Source organism: Struthio camelus, chromosome 3 (assembly GCF_040807025.1).
Source record: "Struthio camelus isolate bStrCam1 chromosome 3, bStrCam1.hap1, whole genome shotgun sequence".
Taxonomy (NCBI): Eukaryota; Metazoa; Chordata; class Aves; order Struthioniformes; family Struthionidae; genus Struthio; species Struthio camelus.
Genome location: NC_090944.1, coordinates 57,876,252 through 57,900,272, shown reverse-complemented (window position 1 = coordinate 57,900,272; position 24,021 = coordinate 57,876,252). Strand labels below are relative to the sequence as shown.

The window sequence follows — 24,021 nt, the reverse complement described above, 5'->3', positions numbered from 1 at the left end:
ATTTGTAGGTTTTACTGACTCATGAAAAGCATACAGGAAGCTCTAGATACCCAACTCAACGTTTGGACTTCTAGGGGGTCAGTCCTAGGACCTGAAGGACTTGGCTCCATAGATGGGATATCGGCAGGTAAGCTATGGGATGGATTTAAAATGCATGAGTTACTCCCTCGTATTGTCCCACGTGTATTCTCTTACGCTGTGATAAATGCAAAATAACTTCTCCCACAATAAAAAGGAGGCAGTCCACTTCAGAGCTGCTAGGATGCACAAATATGAACATTAGCAGTTACTACAGAATAGTTAGTGTGCTGGAAATCTGTTCTGTGCTTTGTTCGTTTAACTTATTCTGTTAAAATCTTTTAAATTTTTAGTGAATCAAGTTGTAGCAGTTACTCTATTTTGCTAACAGATTTAGCTTAGAAAAAATAATTTGAATACTTACTTTGAATATGAAGCAAAACAGTCCTGTTTCATTTATAGAAATGTAGGATTCTCTCAAATGACATTTTTAAACACATCTCCCTAGTGAAGTAAATGGGAGTAGTTCTTGCAAGCCAGGCACATAGCACAGCTCTTAGTGATTTTTACTGGGTCTCCATTTCCTTGTTCACTTCTGGCTTTTCAATACACATAGTGTCCTTTCAGTATATGTTCATATTTTAAAAAATTAGTGAATAATTATAAATTCTAAAATAGTAGAGAACGCACTTAATGCCATCAAGAAATGCAGTGTTTAAACTACTATCTCTGTCAGCCAGGTTTATGCTCAAGAGAAAAATATTTCAAAGACTCTTACTTAGGACTGCTAATCTTAACAAGTGCATGATGTGCCTCTCTGCCTGACCTTCAGGCTACATCAACCTGTTCCTGTGCTCTTGCATAAGACTTGCCCATGCCTGGTTCGTTTTTTTGCTCTTGACCTTTTGTTCCCAGGATTTGTTCTGCGTTACTTTTTTTCCCCTGGTATCAGTGATCTGGTCCTTCACAGGATTATCAGTTTTCTCCCCATCACTTTCGCTCTTGCTATCCTCTCCTTGCACCTTTTTGCAAAAAGAAATGTAACTTAAAAATGCTCTCTCATGCCTATTCTCAGTTCTTCTGAGCTAATCTATTTACCTGTTCCTCCCCCTCGGAATGCGGAGTATTTTCATTCTCAAATCCTATGTGCTTTCTCTGTCACTTGTTTAAATAATTCTGTAGACTCATCTTCTACCTCCCTCCACTTCCACTTTTCTCCTCCTTCCTTCAGTTATTTAAATTAGCTTTTTGAATCATTCATTTATTTTCCTTTTCCATTTCTGTCTATCCTTCCAGAGATTTTTAAACACCTGTCCCTTAATTCCTTTTTTCGTCTTGAAATAAAATTATAATTACTGATCAATAAAAGAATAAAAATCCTAGAAAACTGTAGTTTGTAATCATGTAAATATGCAAAGTCCTGGAAATTCAAGCCTAGCCTTCACTTCTCCAGAATAACCACTGGCAAATATTAAAATACACAGCTAAAAAAGACTGATATTGCAAGAAAACTTATTAATTGCAATTGTACCAACACCAGAAAGTACCCATACATTTACCATGACAATAGCTGGGATTTTTTTGGTCTACATGGTCTGTCATATGGACTAAGATAAATTCACAAAAATCTCTGCAAAGGGAGACTGTGAGCTGTGGTTAAAATGGATTTACTTGAGGATTAGCACAGACATCTCTGCATGATCATCCTGAAGCTTCTTTGTGTATGGAAGTTGTCCAAAATAGAAAAATCACAGCCAGTTAAAACAATGCTGCCAAATCTGCTGTGGTGGGGACCCTTAAGCAATGGGATACCACCCAGCTAGGGAAGAGATGAAATGCAAGAGCACTGCTTATTACTTGACTTCTGCTGCAATGACGTGTGAAGTAAGAGCTGCCTCATGTTAAAAGAGCAACGTGTTGATAGTAACTTGAGTCCTTGACAATATTCCTCTATTTCCAGAAACAAATAGGTCAGTTCTGGACAGACTCCCCGTTATTCCTCGTTGTCGTCGTTGAGCTGCCACAGCAGAGCAGTGACAGGTGGGCCGTGATCCTCGCCTTACGAAATTCAATAGTTTTTACAGCAGGCCTCCGTATTTTTTTTTTGTAATCATGTGATTTAGGTAATCACTACTCAAACAAGCAGAGCAGGCACATCAGACAGAATGCACCTGTGAGCAGATCATAGGTTTGCATATATTCATAGCAATCATTCCCTGAGCAATTTCAAATAACGAACATATAAATTAAATTGTCATCATCACAGGTAATTGTCAGAGTGATCATAGGTAATTCAGGAACAGGGATAACTGCTAAACGTGATTGAATAAATTGTTTATTGTGAACAGTTTAGATAACTTTAATAGCAAACAATTTTACTCTGCCCTTATATCTCCTGATTGTGAGCCCTTTGGATAAATATCTATGACAACCAGTGCATCTGCTAAAACTTGGATATTTTGACAGATCATTTTAGAGGAAAGCTGGCCCCAGCTCTAAGTTTACAACAACCAATTATTACACTATCAGTCAGACACTTGAAAGCCCCAAGATATGATGTTTTATATCTTTGTTTCAAAAGGAGTTCAAAATAGGATAGCCTTTCTTGTATAAATAGGAGACACCCTCCCTGTGGGTGGAACATTGGAAAAATTGCTAGATACATATATTGCAATATATCAGAAAGTGACTGTCGCAGTGTTGGAAGTAAAAATGCGTTAGGACACATACACTCCTCGTAAATAAATACTATCTCAATTCTTTAATATTTCAGGGGGTTATCATTCACAATCTCTTCCACGCAAGCCTCCTTATAAAAAAAGTAATTCTCAACGATGCTTTTGAATAAAATCAAAATAAATATTTTTTTCTGTGAAAATGTGTAATGTTTCACAGTTATAGGGAACATAATTTCAACACTGGGGATGGGACTCATCTCAGTGAAATGTTGCAGGTCTGAACTACACACCTAGGATTCCTCCGGTAAACAGAAACACACATTGCGAAAGTATTTCATCCCACTTCAGACAGTTGTCAAACATACACAGGATGAATTACTTTCTGAAAGAGCCCCTTTGCATTGTCTATAGAGGGAATTTAAGAGATTAGTTTAGATTAGGCATCTTTTCTCTTATAGATGTTGAGTAGTCTTTCTGGAACCATACACGGAAACATTTCATATATATGCGTGCATATGTATACACACATATATACATATATGGATATATCTATGTGTATATGTGCGTACACATACGTGCGCGCACACACACACACACGCACACATTGGTCTTACACACCAGAGACCTTCCCATCATCTCAGATTAGTTGTGTCAACTCAGAACATCTGGGATTCAGGCTTGCAGCAAGCAAGTATACAAAGCATTCATTCTTTGTAGTGAAAATTTTGCCTGAAAAAGGCTGCAGAGTTGGTAGAGGCAGACAGTTTATGCTACTGCAATTTTATGAAAATTACTTTATAGTTTGCTTAATATAGTCTTTCAATAACTTGTTGCACCGACTGAGAAACAGGAGAGGTTAGGTTATATTGTCAAAGATCACAGAGCAGGTTGGCAGACAACAAAACTGAATAATCTGCACCATCCATGTGGCAATTTCTGCTGTAGAGCATTACTGTGGAGAATAACTACAGAAGTGGAGAAATAACTTGAGCTATCAAGAGTTTTATAGCTAAACAAGACAGAGTGAAAGTCTGCATCAATGAACAGCTGTAGTGCCAATGCTTAGACCTGCCTCTACCAAATAAATGCATCAATTCAACACAAATTTCTAAATATTGATCTGGCTATTTAAAGCCAGCTGCTCATAAGTGTACAAACAAAAAGTTTTTTACTTCTTGCCTCTGTCAAATCCACTTATATTAGAAGGCTTTAATCAATTTGTACTTTATGGATGTATATAGGAGGTTAACCCAACTAACTGAGTCTTCACAGAGGTTTAGCAGTAGAACATTAAACAAATTTAATTAAACCCGTGTATTCGCCTGGTGAGACCTTGGGTTAAGAGCATATATTATATTTATGAGAATACATTCTACTTAGAGAAGCTGTTATCTATAGAACTAAAAGTTATGTAAAATTAATATCGCCATAGAACATTAGAGCATTTTTAATGGTAAGAATAAGATAATGGTAAGAACACAGAGCATTATTCATGCTCCATAGAGTGTTAATATCTCTGTAGAACTGCGTACTATTATCTTTACAAATTTGATGCTAATTATTCCATTAGAGAAAGAAAGGTTTTTCCTCCCTGTGAGTGTGTGCCCCACAGCACAAGACTGGACCCCATCGGAGCTCCTCTCTGAGGGCCAAGCCATAGGGGCAGTTCTCTGATCCACCCTTATTTTTCTCTTTCTGCTGACAGCAGTACTAAATACCAGCATCTAAGTTATCCACTCAACCTTGGTTCTTATACCTCTGCTGTGCAGCGGAAATGACATTTAATCAAGAATATACTAAAACATAAAGATTCCAAGAGACTAGCTCTAATCAGGATAAAATTCTACTCTTTCACATAGTTGCAAATACAATTAGTTAAATTGTCAGATTTTCCTAGTCAAGCAGGATGTTCAATATTGGGCTAAACAGCTAGCTTGTTACCAAGGCTCCCCACAAAAAGAGAGACCTAGAAGGTAATGAGAAAAGTACAAAGACTCTACAAAAGACACAACTAGCACAGAAAATTGTATTTTCCCAATGCATAGCACTCAGTAACTTGTTTGAAAATGCTGACATGTCAGTCTAGATTTGTATAGGAGCTGTCTGACAGGCTGCTTTGTGCTGCTTTTGGAAGCAACTTGGCCTTGTTCCAGCAAGCCTAAGTGAATATTATCAGTCTCAAACATATGCTAGATGCTATCTCCTGTAACCATTCCCGTGGCCAGATGATCTGAGTTGTTCTTCCTACCCTTCTTCCAGCTCACTTACTCTGCATATCTCAGGAAACAGGGAATGCATCCACAGGGCTGACTGGCCAGTCAGCAGAAACACAGTCTCAAATCAAGTCCTTCATAATAAAGTTTCATAATAAATTTTGGAAAATTGGGTCTCATACCAGGCAGCAGGATTCATAAAAGCCCTATTTACATGGCGCATATTAGCAGACATATCCAGGTCTCTTGTCCAAGCTATAAAGGCGAGAATAACCATAACAAAGCCAGTCTCCTGGGACACATGTTGATGTGTATGTGTATAGACAGCTACTTCAAAAATAACTCAGGATCTTGTATTCTTCTTTCCAGAAATATGTAATTATAATGCTGACCATACACTCTCAGCTGCTATAAAAACACACTTTGCAGCTAGCTCATCAGAATGTACAGAAAGAGATTTTCTGCCTTTGCAGTCCCCATTTATCACTGACAGTCAGGCTTAGGGATGGGCTGGGATGCCCATACACTGTATCTGCAATACCTTTCATTGCTACACATCAACATCCTGGAAATTAAGGTAAACTAGGTAGCTTCTCAATCTGTCCTGTAAAAAAGTGATAGACAAATACATCAGCAGCACAAATGTATCGACAAACACAGGCACAAGTGGCCTCCTTCAGAAACATGTCATTTCTGCAAGTTGTAAAACTGCCACATGCAGAAGCTCTGTGCCATTTCTTAAACATTATGCTCATGACAAAGCAACCACAGCAGGTGCCAAGTCGAGAAGAACAGTTTTATAAACGCTATTGTGACTCCTTGACTCACCATATAGGGAAAATATTGCTTGCCACTTGTTTAGGGTAGAATTCAGCTCTCCTAATTTTAACCATCCAAAAACTAGGCACTGTGCCCAAGCTCTACCTCCCTCTAGAGCAAATGGAGGCATCTCTGCGGGGTGATTCATGCCATGCACTTTAGATGCCTAAGTTGGGCACTCCCTCAGTAGTCACAGGCTTCAAACTGGGAGCGAACAGAGTTGACAGAGTGAACAGTCAAACAGAGTTTACTCAACAGAGTTTACAGTCAAACAGGGGCAGAGAGAACCAGGGCAGCTGCACCCCACTACAGCCTCCTCGAGATGTGCCCAGAGGGAGCCATGCACATGACACACTTGAGGGCAGCACAGGCACTGGAGGAGACTTGGACCCTCTGCAGTGTTGCAGCACCATTCCCAAACCTGGCAAAAGCCAGCTCCCAACCCCCTCACGGCAGTGGCACGGAAATATTTGGAAGAGGCTGCTCGCTTCTACCACTTTTACTGCCATGGTCACTGCTTAGTGCAGGATGAGGCGTCACAGGCCTGCCAGGAGCCAGTGCTGCACAACCCGTGGCACTAGTGTCACCGTCCCCAGTGCCAGGGGACGCAGTGGCCATGTGGTCAGACTGCCCTGGACAGCAGCCACCAGCCATAGGTCTGGCTTCCTCACCTCCCCTTCGAGCTCCCCCTCGTAGGGCAGGGTCCCCTTAGGCGCCTCAGGCCAACCCTGCCACACACCCCACGGCACCACACCACATCGTGCCGCACCACAATCCCCAGCCCACGCCGCACCACAGACTACCGCACACCCCCCCCTCACCCCGCAGCCCACACTACACACCCCACCGCACCCCGCACCACTACGCGCCGCGCCGCCCCCCAGCGGCAGCGCCCCGGCCCAGCCCCGCGCCCCGGCAGCCCCCCGGGGCCGCGGGAGGCGCCTGCGCGCTGCGGCCGCTCGCTGCCGGCCCCGGCGCTGGCGCCGCCCGCAGCTTCCCGGCGGCTTCTGCCTATTTTAGTCACAGCGGCGGCTCGGTGGCCGCGCCGGGTGCGGGCGGGACGTGGTGCGGCGCCGCGCCGCGCCGCGCCGGGCCGGGGGCTGCCGTGCTGCGGAGCGGCCAGCGGCGCGGCCAGCGGCGCGTCCCGTCCCCGGCGCCAGCACCGGCACCCTGCGGCCGGCAAACTTTTCCGCGGGCGCCCGGCAGGGGGCAAGGGGACAGGTAAGGGAGCTGCGCGCCTGAGCCAAGGGCGAGGGGGTGAAACCCGCCTGGCCGCGGCGGAGGCGGCCGGGTGCGGGGGGCGGCCCTGCGGCGCGGAGCCCCCCGCTTCGCCCCTGGCGCGGCGGGGAGCCCCGGGCCGGGTTAGGCGCGCCTGTGCGCGGGCTGGGAGCTGCCGGGCACCACCGCCGTTTCGGGAGGCGAGGCAGCCCCGCACGCAGGGAGGCAGGCGGGTTATCCCGAGTAGCGCACAGCCCCTCTCGGCCGGCGGCGCAGGGCGGCCGTTAGCGCGGGGGGGGGGGTGTCAATGGCTGAAAGTCTGGCAGGGCAGCGGGGTGTTACTAACCGCTCCCCGGGTGTGCCCGGCTAGACACGGCCAGCAGGCGCAAACTGTAGTTTAGCTTTACCTTTCCCCAAAGTTGGGGTGTTTCCTCCTTCGCCATCGTTGCTTGGGCTGAGTGAGGTCCTGCTGACCTGTAAGGGGCTCGCTGACTTTTAAACAAGCGGCAGGGAGAGCCGCGGGGCGGGCGACCGTTACGCGGGGCGGGCGACCGTTGGGGGGGGGCGACCGTTAGGGGGGCGCCTCGGGGCGCGCCGTTTGCCGTCCCCGTTGCTTGTGAGGGAGGCTGGAGCGATGGGGTGGGAAAGGTCGCCGTCGTGCTGTGGTGCTGGCGGTGGTTTGCAGGTGGGATCAGCGTTCCTGGGTGGTGGGAGCCTGGCGTCGTTTTACGGAAGACACGTTTTGTGATAAAGCTCTCGGCGGTAGGTGGCATCGGAGCTGAAGCGCTCAGTGCTGGCCTTGGCAGAACACGTTGCATGGATCCCAGAGTTAAGTCTTAAATCGGCAAATATTCGTGTCTTGTTAGTAGTCCCAAGCTGGGGAGGGCAGGCTGGAGGTTGTTCTCTGTTTAAGGTCTTTCAATTTTTTTCTTTCTGAATTCTTCCCCCCCCCCCCCCATAAAAAACCCTCTATAGTGTTTATAGTTAGAGGGGAAAAAAAAAAGAATAGTCTGTTTTTTTGGTGTGATCCTGTCACTCTCTGCGTTCCCTTTTTGGGTACTCTGAAGCTTATAAGGTTTTGTTGTGCACATGTAGACACAGTTGTCAAGCACTATTGTGAGCCATAATAATAGCGCTGTTGGGTATTTTCGAAACGAAGTTTTGCTGATGTGGTTGTGATTTGCGTGCAGAAAAGTCACTGCCGTGGCAATGCCTCTTTTTTGGGAGGGTTGGCTGATTTTTAAGAAATGGTGGTTTTGACGTTTGCATGTTGTGGGTTAAAATCAAGCTCCACTTGCCCTGGAAGAAAAACAAGGGCAACAGTTAAAAATCAGGAGCAACAGTTGTGACTGCACCCCTTGACAGGATTTTTCAGTGCATCTGTGTAGTGTAATCAAAACACAAAATGAGCTCAATTGCAGTTACATTTCTGGCATCTATAGTACAGCTAGTACATCTATAGTACAGCTTATTATCTTGTGTATGTAGTAAGAATATTTGTAGCAATAAGGATATTTTTGTTAACTATGCAGAATGAAAATACTGTTAATTTTTGTCTAGAATAATGCGTAGATTAACAGTAACAAATTTTTATATTTACTGACATGTTTAATAGAAACAAACTTGCCCCAAAGAGCGTACTGAAATACACCTTTTCTTATACCACTTACCAATTTCCTTTTTATAATGAAGTAGGAGTGAATGGGAAACTTAAACTGTAATTAGCTTAATTATACTGTCACGGATGGCTTGTCTTCAGCTCACAAAAACAAAGAAATTATTATTGATTGTCTAGATTCTCTATGCAACTTTTGCACTACAAGACCATGGAAAAGTAATTAAAGTTCTGGAGGTATAATTAAAAAAGAATCAAGCTCAAAATTTTTTCTATCTTTAGACTCACAAAATCCATCTCCACATAAGTGAGCTTGTAATGACTTTAAAGTCGTACAAACATTCAAGCAAAGCTTTAAAAAGCTCACTTAGACAATGCTGACTGGTGTGGCTGTGGGATACCAGTGTTCTAAAGAAAGTAGATGGTGACTTGAGTTAGCTACTTTGCCCTGTCCTATATCAACTTGGCTAACCTGTTCTTGTTCTGAAACCAGCAGCTTTCATCTCTTCCTTTCTTGCTATGTTTTGTGAATGTTGTGTAGGCATGCATTAAAAACTGATTTTTATTTATTTATTTATTTATTTTAGGGCATCTTCACATCTGCAGATTCAGGGACTGAATACTTTTGGGAATGTCTTTCAGAAGCTTGATGTCTTGTATAAAGATGTCCTGAGCATAGAAAAATCCTATAAGAAACTCGCCACTGTGTGGGGGTGTTTTTGGTTTTTTTTTTTTTTAATGAAAACTTGTATTTTTAGGCCTAAAAGCACAATACATTGCCTTAACTCTTCTATGAAGTTCACATGCAAAGAACTATTTTAATAGACATTGCTGTTAACTATTCTAATTTCTGGTAGGTTAGTATTACAGTGTCACTGTTTATTTCCAATATATGTTTTTTTTCCTGTTTGGACAACAAGTTGCTTGAGTTTGGAGTTTTCAGTCAGCTGAGTTCTCCTATTCTTAATTTGATAGGTCTAAATCCATATGAAACAACAATTGCTTTAATGGATGTTAAAAATACTGTTCTTAAGTGTTTATCTTGCATGCCATAAAGTTTACGTTTCAGTTGACACTATGCCTCCCCTTTTTCCAAAAGTGATTTGACTATACTTCATGTATCTTTAGCCTCTTGCATTAATATATACATGTCAAACTTCAACGTCTTCTATTTTATTAATCTTTCCTAGAAATAACCCTAAATGAAAGTTGTAAAAGCCTGATTCTGTGCTTTCAAAATAAACTTTTGGTACTGTGAGATACCAGAGGATAGGAAATAACTGTTGTGTGCTCATCTGTTGAACGGCAGATTTTTTTCAATGTTTCAATATTATTGGACAGCAATAACAGTTAAGAGTAAAGAGTTTGGTCTGAAAATTGCAGTCGTTACTTTGCATATTTGTCTTTCCGGTGTTACCTGTGGATAAACACTTTAGATCAGAGTTTTTAATCAGGCGTGCTGGGTTTTTTGTTTTGGTTTGTGTGTGTGATTGATTTTCAGTCAGGCTTCCTAGTTGAAATTCATGGGCAGTTCTTAAGAGCCAGTGGCATAATCTGTCCTTGTGTCATTTTGCAGATAGGATAAATCTATTTCTGCAAGCTTTTAAAATATCTTGACAGAGAAGTTTTGCAGCCTTGCATTATCTGTTTTCTACTATGTCACCAGTGCTGCTATATTTGTTTGTGAGTAGTAAATTAGCTTCAGCTCTAATCATATAAAGACTTTCGTGTATTAAAGACAAAGATTAAAATGTGTATAATCACATTTGATCATGGGGATATGATCACCCCACATCCTAGGTTCTAATTTAGACAACAAAGTAGATGACCCAGACTTTGAAAACATTGAACATCCTATTTTTACATCTATGGACACTTCATAGTCAAAGACCAAAACCTGTTGGAGAAACATCTTTCTGTTATGACAGTTTTGAATGGTAGGTTGTGGCCTTAATATCTGCAGCTACCAAAGGGAATAATTTTTTTGGCTGGGTTGTGAGGTGAATAAGATTGTCGTGTTGACTGGGCTTATTGGTTTTCTAGTCTTCAAATGTATGGTGCTTTACAAGTGTAAAAGGTAGCCTTTATTTTCCCAGCAGTATAGTACAAAACTTTTATTAAAAAATCAAGCATCTGGAAAGCTTCATGGATTTGTAATCAGATGCAACTGAAATTACTTGTTCTGGACTGTTTTGATCATGAGTAGAATTGATAGCCTTATGACTAGTTGTGTACATGAATTTGGTTGTCTTGGTTTTATTGCCAAATAACGGCATAATTACTGGTACTTCTATAGCAGATCATCAGACAGGTGAAAGATTGAATGTATATACAAGAAACACAATTGATAGGATCCCTGAATCTTTTTGCAAGAACCTGCTGTTCCAGTGTAGGGAATTTGTAATGTTTGAAAACAGGAGCAACAGGAGCACAGTCACAATACGTGGGTAAGATGAGCACAAACGCAGTTATCCAGAGTTAGCAATGACTTTTTATTTACGAGTGCATTAAAATTCTAGTCCTGCAAATTCTTACTGACTCTCACGCTTTTACTCTGTGTGATTGGTTTTGTTAAGTCAGTGGAACTGTTCTTGTGACTCTGGTTACTATATTATTGTGTAAGAACTGGAGAAAAATAGAAGCATGTTTGAATGATGCATGTATGATAACTGAACCATGAATTTGTCTGGGCACTGTAGTTATTGGTAACATAATTTATATAGAATTTGTTTATGCCAAAGAAAGCACACTTTAGTAAACCCTTGTGGAAGAACTAATAGAGGAATGAAAAGATAAATGCAAGCTTGTTACAAAAGAAATGTATTGTGTATTTTGGTTAAAATGTGTGGGGGGTTCCCCCCCCCACCTTTGAAGATCGCTTCTATGCAGAGACTGTACACTATGTCCATGCTAGTGTTTGATCCTGCAAAGTGTCTCTGCATATTCTGTAGCATGGCTTATCTGTGACTAGCTCTGGGCATCTGAAAGGAACTGTTCAAGGGTTGAGCTTTTCTTCAAGATTTATTTCTTCTCACTGTTATGGGAATTGTCTAACTTGCTTAAAAATTGCGTGCAAGTTGATGGAGAATACTAAAAAGGGTGGATGAAACTAAAAAGGGTGGATGAAACTAAAACTGAAACTTCACAGCCCAACAAGCACTCTCAAGTGAGAGAGAGATACTAAGTGTATCCTAGACTGCAAGAAATGTTGAATGCATTAACCATGACTTAAGTCTGCTGCATAGATTAACTGCATGACAGTAAGCACACAAGACGAGGGCACGCACTATCTCTTCAAAATGTATTTGAATGCAAATCCCTCTGTGTTGTACATTATGAAGTCTGTTTGCTCACTGATACATGCATGTATTTCATTAATGAGAATCAAGCAGAACTCAATATAATCTCTATTGTTTCAGCAGTAGGGGGTCATACATGCTCTGCTGGAAACAGAATTCTCTCTTATTTTTAAGAGTCTATCTAGAAACAGTATTATTCCGCTAGCTAGAAATTGGTCTCTGTCTGTTCAGAAGACATTCTGAACTGCTAACATTTTCTGGACTGCTTCTAACACTGACTCTAGCTCCTTAAAAAGATTACTTTTTAAATCCTAAAAGCCAATGTCTTGAAATCTTACAGTTTTTCTTACTAGTTGGTTTTTTATGGGAATTTTTTGCTTTGTTTTGGAGAGGAAGGTTTTTTTTACCTAAAGTGTGGACAAAACCTGCTATATTTCTTATTACAGGGTGGTGGTGGGGAGATTATGTACTTTTAGATTAGAAATCATTTCTTTTTACTACCCAATTTCTCCAGGAATTCCATGGACAACCAAAGGTCTTGCCAGCCTTTCAGGGAAATCGGTTGGTCTACCTAGTGCAAGCAAGACTTGCAACTTTGTCATAATTTGGCCGCGTGAGTGTCTCCCTTTCTAATTTGGTAGTATCTGATCAACTGAGAGGTGAAACAGTAATACTTATTTACTGTTCTAAAAGAGTGGGTGGGTTTTGTTTTGGGTTTTTTTTTGCCTACTCTGGTTAATAAGTGCAAGATCCTATGTTGCTTAGGAGACCAAATGATTCTGCAAGAAAGTCAGAAGATGAGACTGTCTTTAGTTTTGATTTTTAATCAACCAAGCAGCATGAGTTCTGCCTTTAAGAACTTCCATTCCTTATTTAGGACAGCTTTGTACGTCATAAAGAAGACTTGCGTGACATAAGCCTTTTTTCTTCTTCTTTACAGCTGTTATGTAGGTTGGCAAGTTTTCTTAAATATTTACTTTACTTAAGATCATGGACTCATTCAGGAAGTGGTAGACCAAAATGCAATGCTTATTTGTGTAGGACTGGGAGGAATACATAGTCTGTCTTAATGAACAGTGGAAGTTACAATAGCAAGTGTTCAACCAATGTTATATTTGTGTGTATGGTCAAAAGTTTGAAATGTAGCCTTCTTCAAGCCTAACATTTAGGTGAAAAAGAGGTGGTAAAATATTACTGAACTATGGATTTAGCTTGCATTTTTAAAGTATTTGTAGAATTTCCATTAATGATAATGGAAGGTACACATTGTAAAGAGAGAAAACACTAAAATCTGTATGTGTGTCTAATATCTTTCAGTTTAATGCACGGTCACTTCTATTTCTCTTTTTACAGGAGTCTTCAAGATGAATTCCACGGCAATTAGCCCACTCACCGTTACTCCACTAGGTTTTGTTCCAGACTTAAAAAATGCCACTCTTGTGCCTTTCAATGAAACTGCATGTGAAAACTGGAGAGAGATTCATCATCTTGTTTTCCATGTGGCAAACATTTGTTTTGCAGTTGGACTAGTTATTCCAACTACTCTGAATCTTCATATGATTTTTCTGCGAGGCCTGCTGACTATAGGTAGGCCAATTTTCTGGAGAGATTTACCACCTTCATGTGGTAGAAAGAGGAATTAGTGAATGTTATAGAGCATTTTTCCGGTCTCTTCAGTTAATGATGAAATTCTAGGATATGTTCACAGTCATTGTACTTTACTGAAGGTGTTTTTGATGTAAGTGTAATTCTGACCCTGACAGACCTTATTTGGAAAAGGTTGTATATAGATACAGACTCTTTAAAATTTCCTGAAAATAAAATGGACACCTTGAAACCTATGTAGTTGTTGACATAAAAATTAGTGAAGCTCATTTATTTCAGACTTGACTGGCTACTTAAAATTTGGTGGGCTCGGTATGCTAGTTAAGTGTATGGATCGTTAAGACCTTAGTTTTAGGTGTCATGTGAATAGTGGGATCATGCATTGGCTAATACAGTGGCTTAGTTCATCTGTAATGCAAAAGGTTTTCCTTGAGAAGCTTAATGTGACGACTATTCCCACGTGTTCTTTAAAAGTGGGTTCAAACCCATGGCATTTGCCGTTCTGTAGTGTTATTTTCATTTCTAGTTTAGAAACAGTAGTTTTCAATATGAGGGAACCCAGACTTCCCTCTGAAGTTAGCCAAATTTCCTCCACCACTGTAGGCATCTTATGTTTTAAAAACATTGGACTTCAGAGGAAATACTAAATTTGATGTGTTTGAGACTAAGCAAGCATGGTTTGATTTGTAACATTCTGGCAGTTCCACAACTATTTCCAAGCCCCTGTACTTTGTGTGGAACAAAGTCTTTGTGACTGAATGAGAAAAAAGTGTGGATCATTACAGCATAGGGAAGATATGTTGTAGAAACCCAGGTTTTATTTACTAATATCACAACGCAGAGAATGCTCAAGTATTTTTAAGTGAGAATGCTTATTTGTGTAACAGTGTGTATCAATCATATGATAGAACTTCTATGGTTGAATTTGCAATGATCTTGCCATTTCTTTTTTACGGTTATTATAGGATAATTTATCAAAACAGACTTCACTAATGGCCAAGAGTCTCAGCATTGTAAGACTTCACTAATGGCCAAGAGTCTCAGCATTGTAAGACCTTTTGTCTGTGTAGTTCTCATTTAAAAACAATGGGAGTTCTGTACATGCAGAGCTTACTGCTTTGGACTCTAGGTCGTTTTGCATTTTGAACTAAAACAGATACAAAATCAGAATTTTTCAAGCTGAGATGACAGCTGGAAGCAAATATATTCTGTGAGGAGCAGAAGTAATGAAGTTTGGTTTCCTATGGGTTTGTGTCCTTTATGCTAGTGACCCTGCCTCACCCTTGTGCTGCTCCACAGTATCACCCTACTTGAATACTTTCAGGCCTTGTATCCTTCTATCCCTTTTAGTCTAATCAATGAGCTGATAAGAGACACCACATTGTCTGGTCACTATATAAGTGCTGCTGGGCCAATCAGCAACCCAGACAGAATAGATAAATATTGAGTTTGACAAAGGGGAAAAGGACACTAGTTTCATACCTTCTCCTTTTCCCCTGTCTTCCTGTTTGCATCAAACTTGCAGGAAAATATGTGACCTCTACACTTCTGTCAGATGCGAATGAATTTGCCCAGTTTGTTCAGTTATTTGGGAGAGACTAACTGATGCATAATCTATCATCTCATAAATACAGCCTTTATAGGCTAAAAGCAGTATTCCTAATCGTACAGCATGCCTTATCTTGTAGAGCAATTGTCATTATTCAAAGTGAAGTAACTGAAAAAAGAGAAAGCATTTGAAATATTCTCTTTGATGGCATGCAAGAGAAATCTGGTTCCTGCTGTGACTTTATCACAATGCAATGACAATGATTCCTTTACGTTTTCAAAAATATCTGTGTATGACTTTAGGAGATTGTTTTGCAACTGCTAATTAGATGTGAATGCTCCTGACACAGACAATGAGCGTTCATTTCTCTTGTTCCTTTGTCTAATTATATAATACCAGTAATCGTGTTTTGTGGGTTGATTAATTTTTATTGTACTGAAAATACAATTTTCCCCCATCCCACTTCTTCATTTTAGTAACATTGTGATCTGTATCTTTCTGCTTTCCGCAGTCCTGATCTGAATTCTTGTTCCTTCAGCATTGCAAACCTATGCTGCAGCCTGGCCTGTTGAGGGACTGTCAGTGCCTGTTTCTGGTGTTGTAGTGAGCGAGCGGCTCATGCTCATGTTACATGTATTGCTACACACAACCTAACTGCAGTAAAGCTTGTAGCAATATATTGCTTTTCAGTGTAATTGTACCCTTTGTCAGTGAACAAATTCTTGATGGCTTTGTAAGAATGTATTTATTGATCATTGAAATTTAACTTTGTATTTTAATTTTCACAGGATGTGCGTTGTTCATCGTTTGGGCTACGCTCTACCGTTGTGCCTTGGACATAATGATCTGGAATTCTGTTTTTTTGGTTGTCAACCTTTTACATTTTATATACCTAGTGTATAAAAGAAGACCGGTATGTATAACAGCTTAAATTCTACAAGCCAAACCTAATAAGATGCAAGAAGAAGGAAATTTAGCCATGTTTGTTGGACAAACCTATCAATGAATGACACAGGAGTTCTTTTTAACTGACTCAGCTAGCTACGTCAGTAAGGAACCAGATCGTTAGTATTTTTAGCAGAATCTGATTCAGTACATAATTTCTTAATTACTTTCCTGAAATCGATGTTGTTTAAAAATTACGTGGATTTCAGAATTTACTATTGACTGGTTTGCGCTATGTTGGTGGTAAGGAAGAGTTTATGTAGTTTCATGGCAGAGAGACCGGAAATACTAGGTTAAGCTTGGGTTCTGTGTGTATTTGTGTTAGCATGTAAGTGCTAACACAGTGCATCCCACTATGACCAAAATACAGTCCCCTACCCATGTCAGGAACAAAAATGTGACATGACTGACAAATTTTAAGCTTGTGCTTGTTTGGATGTGCAATACTTTGCTGGCACATGTATCATAGGTAGTCATTTAACCCTGGCCTTTTTAGGTACACACACTCCTCTTTAAAAATGCCTTTCATAATGGTGAAGCTTACAGTACTTAGTTCAGATAAATGTCCACAGTTCCATACTCCAGGTTTTGAACTGAAGTAGGGAGCTTGCAGGAACAGTCTTCCATATAAACATTTCCTAGACTTCTTTCTGATGTGACTACAATTACTACCAGAAGAGCATTCTTAAAACATATGCCAGTTCTGTTGACTCTAAAAACAAATGAGCACATCTTGACATTTTCTGTATTATTGGATAGAGAACAAAGTAAAATCTTCTGAACCGTGACCATAGATGCAGATGTGCAGGAAACAAAAATGTTAAAATGTAGGAAGACTATCAAATACACTTAACTGGGAAATGCTCTACATAATCATTGACTGTTTTCCTGGGTAGTCTCAGTCGCATTGTACTTCTGCTGAAGCTCAGGACATGAGAGCTCCCAGAAATTAAAAGCCCCTGACAGGAAGCATGTAATAAAGTCTAACAATTATGAGCACTTCAATAAGAGTGCAAAGGATTATTTGTGGTCTCTGCTTCTGAGACAATAGCTTCACCTTATGAAAAAGGAATGTGGAATTGGAGTCACCTTGTCTCGTTTCGTCCATCTCCAAGTTTAACCTAGTTGTTCTGGCTGATTCTATAGCCAGTAAAAACTCAGAGGTACCTCCAAATCATGATTCAGCCCGCCTACCCAACACCTGTCTTAAGATGCGATAGCGCCATCCCTCTCCACTGAATGGAGAACAAGCCTACACAGCTATTATACACTAGTGACTTAACTTTAGATAGTCGTAGCTAGGCGAGATGCATTTCATCTCTGCTTTCTAGCAGTATGAAGAAGAAATTCAAATCCCTTAATGCTAATCTAAACTGTAACACAATGGAGAACTTGGCTCTTTGGTCTGGTTTTCAGAAGATTTGTATTTCTACCGCTGTAAGCTTGGTCAGTAGGAACTGTGGGTGCCCAGCTTCTCTGAAAACTAGTCTCTAAATATCTAGTGATACCCAGAACTTGTAAATCATGTGAATTTAAATAGGGAAAAATTAAATGGAAACAGGGAAAGGTTCCAAAAGATACATGACTCTCCTTATCATAGTCTCCCTATTATACACTTGAAGTGTGATGCCTGGTGGTTGCACGTCTCTTTAGCTGCCTTGCACATTGTGTTTATTATGAACTTGAAGGCTGTTTTTAAAGGATGTTTTTCTCTAGAAAACTAGAGAATACAGAAAAGACACTCTTAGGAAATAATTTTGAATGAGATTTTCTATCAGCAGCTATTGCCCATCTCAAAATCAATTTTATTTAGTCATCCTCACAAACTATATTTTGAAAGAAATGAAGGAAAGAAAAGAATAGAAGAATGATTACAAGTTAGTCATATTACAAAATGAATAATTGATATTTTCGGTTGTTAAATATTTATTTTATTAAATGGAGCATGCAAAATAGCAGTGAATTTTCCTTCTGACGAGAAAATTATTTCTCTGGTTTTCGCTCCTTGGAGCTTTACAGATTTGGCTTTTTTAGTCTGAGTGGAAGCTAAAAGATTCTAATCAGTGTCTCTACTGAGCTCTGACTTGAAATTTTGGCAGGATCCCAAAATATTTCAACCATTCCTAAACAAAGCATTACACCTACCTATATGGCTTACTTGGAATATGACCCACAAGCATGACTGCGGTAGTCAAATGAATTTGTAAAGAGTGAATAGTCCGTTTTGGGGAAGACCATCTAAAGTGTAGATGTAGATCTGTATTATGGTGTCCAACCTGATCATTCTTTAAGAGTGCCTGCTTTCTCTCATAAGTCTTATGCACTGGAGAAAGATCATGAAATTTAAATTATGTGCTAGTTAAGAGATTGTGTTAAGACATGAGGGCCAAATTCTATTCTAATTTCTGTGTTTGTTTTGCAGTTACGAAGTCTTGGGAGCTACTTTTATGTTAATTTGAGAATGGAATTTATCTCTCTAAGTTGCAGGGATCATATACAGAAAGAAGTACAAATTAAACTGTTAAGGCTGTTACAAAGGAAGGAGTTCCTGGATAACCTAGACACAGAACAAATTGTTTTCTAAATTCAAGTTTATATGTAACATGTTCTGAAATCAAGCAGTTAAGGCCAATCCCCAGCATAATAAAATATCCTCTGCCAGTTAAATTTAGCCTTGTTTTGCCCACAAAGAAATCCTGAGGTGTTAAAGACCGGGGCATTGTTAATCTTGCCTAAACATTTGCGTTCAAGCCCTCCTTGTCTCAGTCCTGACGCATTTTTGAGGCAGAGCTGATGTTACGGGAGGTGAAGGGAGATATCTAACAGAACATTGAGAAGTAATGAATCAAAAAGGTCCATTTAAGTGTTTTGAGAAGGCTTGATGGTTAATTGAAACTTTTGTATGGATAGATCAAAAAAATCAAACTCAGTATCCTAATAGAATTGGGGAGGGTAAATGCACTTAGAAACTGTGCACAAAATTAGCATTAAGTTTAGCTGTAGGTAAGGAAAAGAAAGTTCTAAGGAGCTCTTTCACAATAACTTCTCTTGTGAAAAGCCTGTAAAACAAACTTAAAAAAAAAAAAAAAAAAAAGAGACCGCTGTTCAGCCCTTGGCTTTGGTGCCTGTTTCATTTGCAGGCTGCGTAAAATTCTCGGTGACTTATAAACCTTCTTTCACTTTTCATGCTTGGGGGATGTTTGGGTGGAAAAGGGAATACTGCATTTTGGGATATTGTTTTGTTGAACTTTATGAAACATAAGGCTACAATTCTGAGAAGTCATGAAATGATAATGTCACGGTCACACGCTACCTTATCTCTTCCTATTTAGGAATTTTATGACTGTGTACAACTGTTGTGGGATTAACCCACCCTCTCTACCTGATTGTCAATTCCAAAGTGATTCTCTTGGAGTTCAGTGGCCCATACATAGGCTGAATTGCGTCCAGTGAATGAGACTGTAGGTAAAGTACTTCACAAGTATAGCTTCATGAATCCAGAAAGTCTGTCCTTCAGCTCATGTTGTTCTAGATTTAAATAAATTTGAAATGTAAACAAAAAAAAACTTCTTGATTTGCCAAGAACTTTCGTTACGCCTCGTTTTGTTTCACAGACACACATAGCTCCACTAAGAGCAGCTCAGGGTGGATTTTTAATGGAGTATACATATCTCTCATAGGGTCTAGAAAATACTTCTTTCCTAAAACACTCCCTAAGGGAAGAAATAGTATGTGCTTGACAGTTTGAGGCGCTCATGGGCCTCAGGCAACCTGAAGACTCCCATGGTCATTCTGGAACTCCCCTTCCATAAGCCACAAGGTGCCCAGCAGTTTCTCAGGCTACCCTTGGCTGGCTGTGTCCAGCTGAAAAATGACTTCTCTGCCTGCATCTTCTCTCCTCCCCTATTTTCAACACTGAAATACTAAAAAAATCTAGAAAACTCTGTAAACTTGGAATATTCTAATTTGTTGAAGTGATAACTCATTTCCCCTTCTTTCTGCATTTTTCCTTTAATGCTTTTTCCTTATTTTCTGTTCTATGTATATTTTATTTTTTCATTATCTGATGATCCTTTTTGTGATTTGTTTTCCTCCCAGCAAATATGCAGGCTTCTGTTCAAGCTGTCTCTGCTTTAGGGGAGGCCAGGACACTATCTCATTCCCTGCTGCCTTCATTCAGGAGAGACTTCCAGGCTTGGGATTTCAGCCAGCTTCCTCTCCCTCATTGCTGCTGCCTGAGTTTGGGTGGGCTCCTAGATGTGGGATGTTCAGCTGGCACTGAACAGTTTCTTCCTCCCTCATCACACGTGGTTTCAATATGATGGTATTGTTTTTTAGGACTCATAGTCTTGCTTTTCTGCTGCAAGTAAGCCAAGAATGTAAGGGATGAAAGGTGCTCCCAGGAGAATCTGAGAGATGGTCAGAATGAGGCATGCATGTGGTGTGAAAAAAGCAAGCAGCCTCATTTTTTTTCTATTATTCTAGCTCAAGTTCTGTTTGCTGTTACATCAACAGACGTCCCAAAAGACTCCTTGTAACTGATTTAACGTGCCACTTGTATGGAATACCGTCTTAAAATGCCAAGGGTTCCATCCTAATTTTAGCTAAAGTTATAGTCACTTTCTCATAGACAGCGCTTGTGGGTAGATGTCATACACTTACCAGTTCTTTCCTTTTTTTTAAACAAAGGCATGGCAACTACAACACCCACGCAGTCTTACCTTTTTATTAACTAATCTATCTGTTTATTGATGTCTTTTGTTTTTTGCATTCTAGATCAAGATAGAGAAGGAGCTTAGCAGTCTCTACAAGAGAATGTTTGAACCGCTCCATGTGCCTCCAGAGCTGTTCCAAAGATTGACTGGACAATTCTGCAATATTCAGACTTTAAAGACAGGTCAAGCTTATGCTGCAGAGGATAAAACATCAGTTGATGATAGACTAAGCATCCTGCTGAAGGGGAAGTAGGTTCTATAAAGCTTAGGAACAGCTTATGTATTGGGTGATGGCTGAATACATAAAAAAGTTGGGGGGGAGGGGTTTGTTAGCTTTCTAAATTTTACTGCGTGTAGCATGTTACATGCTACCCATATGGGCTGTTATGCTATGTTAAGAGGTCTCTAGCCTTTTGTGACACTATTTTCAAATGATAGTGATATATCTTGGTGGGAGGATATTATGCCTCCACTTGTATGTGCAGCCCCATTGATATTAATGGGATTTATGTTTGTGTAACACCAAAGGTAGTGTCTTCCAGAACAGGCAAGAAGCTTCTTTTGAAGTTTTACCTAAGATGTTTTCTCAGTCCATACTTGGATTTTAAGGTTAAAAAACATTGCATAAGGGGAAAAAAATTAACCCCCCCCCCCCCCCCCCCGCAGAGTTTATAACAGGGGGTCTCTTGAAATTGACTCATTGTGAGTAATAGATGCAAACAGAAAGAGGCAGGTGCACTGTACAGGGACTGTCAAAACACAGACAGGAAAGGGCCTGATTCATAAATCCCTGTGGCCAGACTGTAATCATGAAGCTCTTGCTAAGTTCTGGCCAATATTTTAACCAATTTCTGTGAATCGCAACAGTGACATGAAGTTTCATCCTTTTTTCCTTGATTCTGAAGTCATTAGCTGCTCATTTCTGAATCTTTTTGGGGGGGGGGGGGGGGGAAGCCGGTGTGTTTTTTTTCCCCCCTCCTCCTGGCAGTATGGCATTACCCTTCAGACCTTTCTCATTTTGAAAAGCAAAATTTTGAGAATGCACACAACATTGGTCAACTAAAATTGGCTAATAGCCTTTTTTGTTTGGAATCAGAGAAGGTTTGGACAGAAAATAGAGTAGCTCTTTGACTGAAATTCCAGAAGATATACATACTTTAGTCTGTTACCTTCTGCATTACCTTTGTCAATAACCATATTCAAATTTAAGTTATTCAGCCTCCATGATTTTAAAATGTTGATTCACGCATTTTTATTTCCAGAATGAAGGTCTCTTATCGAGGGCATTTTCTGCATAATATTTACCCCTGTGCCTTTATAGATTCTCCTGAATTTCGATCAACGCAGATGAATCGGGGTGAGAAATTCCAGGTACACTTTGGTTTAAATGTCACTGGATATGAACTAACAAGGTACTGAGAAAAACAGCTTAGTATCCATAGAATAAGTTTGATCAACAGTAAACTATTTGACTTGCATGATTTTGCTAGCTTTCTAGTACTGATGTTTAGTGATGGCCCATATCAAGAATAACTTAAAATGAAGTGCTGCAAAACAGTGCTGTGATGGTGTTCTCCGACTAGCTGTTCTGTTCTCTCTTTCTTTTTACTATTCACAAATTTAATTGGTGTTAAAATATTATTCAGGACAAATAATTTAAAAGGTAGCTTTTACTGGAAAAGGAGATGATGTGAGTGATCTCTTCACTAGCTTAAAAAACAAAAAAAGGAAAAAAATCTTTTTCTGTGCTTAGTTATAGTACTCTTTGGTGTTAATAAAATGAAAGATTTTAAAAATCCAAGCACTAGTAGTTTGATATTTATTTAAACATATTAATGCTTCTGTCATTTTGCAAGTTGTTAAAGCAACGTTAACTGAAAGACGTCATGCTATTTTGAATAAAAATATTCCTACGGGGAACAATGTTGAGTAGTGGTGTAATTATACCAGTACATTAATGGATATCTCGTACGATAGCTTGCAGTAAAAAGTGCTATTAAAGTAGGTTTTCTCCACATAGTACTGAAATCAGTGTTTTGCTGCTCCCTTCTTGATATTAACTGCATATGAGTAGTAGTTACTAGCCTGTGGTTTGACAGGGTATATCCACAGTGGTATCATAACAGAAAAGGGAGGGAGGAAGAGTAATGGAGAATCTAAAATCAGTGATTGATGTAATATGTTCCAGTCAAGTACTAGGCTTAATGCCAAAGAGAGTTAGTTGTCAAGATGTATTAGTTTCACAGCAGTGAGGAATCCTGTAGAATTGCAATCCCCTTCATACTATCCATTTCTCTTCTAAATGGACAGATAGGAATCAGTTCCACTGAAAGTAAAATGGTTAGGCCTCAGGCTGTGCCTACCTTAAATATTATTGTAATCTACTACCATATATATCCTTCACTTCTGAGTTTTGCTTGCTTTTTGTGATTTCAGCATACTGCAATATAAATATTCTCAGCATTGCTGTTGAAGTGGGACGTATGTTAAATCTTAAGGACTCCATCTGCTGGTGATACTGATGAATTCTTCCTAATTATTACAGAGAGTAAAGTTAAAATCCATGTTTATGTGACAGGTTTCCATTGTTCTTAGTTCGTCTACATTTTTATTTTTTAGGAGGTGAAATCAACTAGTAGTAGTAGAAGGCAGCTTATTTCTTCATAGATGGTTTACTTTCTATTGTAAAATATACTGTTGCAGTAACACTGAACATGTACTGCTTTTGTATGCCACTGCCCTCTCCTGGCATAGTATGACAAATCTGGCTATGTATTTACAAGGGTTAAAACCTTCCAAGAGAAGATGCAAGTTTCTCTGTAACTGTCAATAGCAGAATTGTCAATAACGAATCAAATAGTTCCTTAGCTCAAGTGCTAGAAGCTTGTACCTGTGAGATCACAAGGTCCGGTAACAAAGCGGTCAGAGAAGAATGAAACAACTTTTTCAGACTCTCTAAAACCTCTTGCACAGAAATCTTTGGATTATACCAGTTGTACCTGTTTGTTTACAATGACATGGACTAAAACCTAGTAACAAGTAGGCCTATTGGGATGTGAGTAGTGTCATCAGTGCAGGACTGACTTTATATGTAAATGTCTTCTAACATAAATGTTTACAGTTTCGGACCCTATGAGAGTTTCCGTAATTATCTCCCTCTAAACTTCCTGAAAAATGAACCAGCCATACTTACCAGCATCTTTAAAAATACAGTGATAACATATCTGAGTAGTTTTAAATTTGTAAGTATCATTCTCTAAGGGATACCCCAGAATAGTTTATGGCCCAAATGTAGGCCCAAATAAAATAATATCACTTATTTTAAAGCAAGAGAGAAGCACTAACTC

General features: G+C 39.8%; 1 protein-coding gene across 3 annotated transcripts in view; it reads left to right on the top strand.

The window, feature by feature from the left end:
• Positions 1-6,824: 6,824 nt before the first annotated feature.
• Positions 6,825-24,021, top strand: part of POPDC1 (popeye domain cAMP effector 1) — a 28,949-nt gene continuing 11,752 nt past the window's right edge. For all 3 annotated transcript variants that reach the window (XM_068937913.1, XM_068937912.1, XM_068937910.1), the window contains exons 1-5: positions 6,825-6,949; positions 13,214-13,447; positions 15,803-15,927; positions 20,736-20,923; positions 21,937-22,045. In XM_068937913.1, the coding sequence (XP_068794014.1) occupies positions 13,225-13,447; positions 15,803-15,927; positions 20,736-20,923; positions 21,937-22,045 (645 nt within the window). In that variant the 5' untranslated portion in view covers positions 6,825-6,949; positions 13,214-13,224. The remainder of the gene's footprint in view (positions 6,950-13,213; positions 13,448-15,802; positions 15,928-20,735; positions 20,924-21,936; positions 22,046-24,021) is intronic.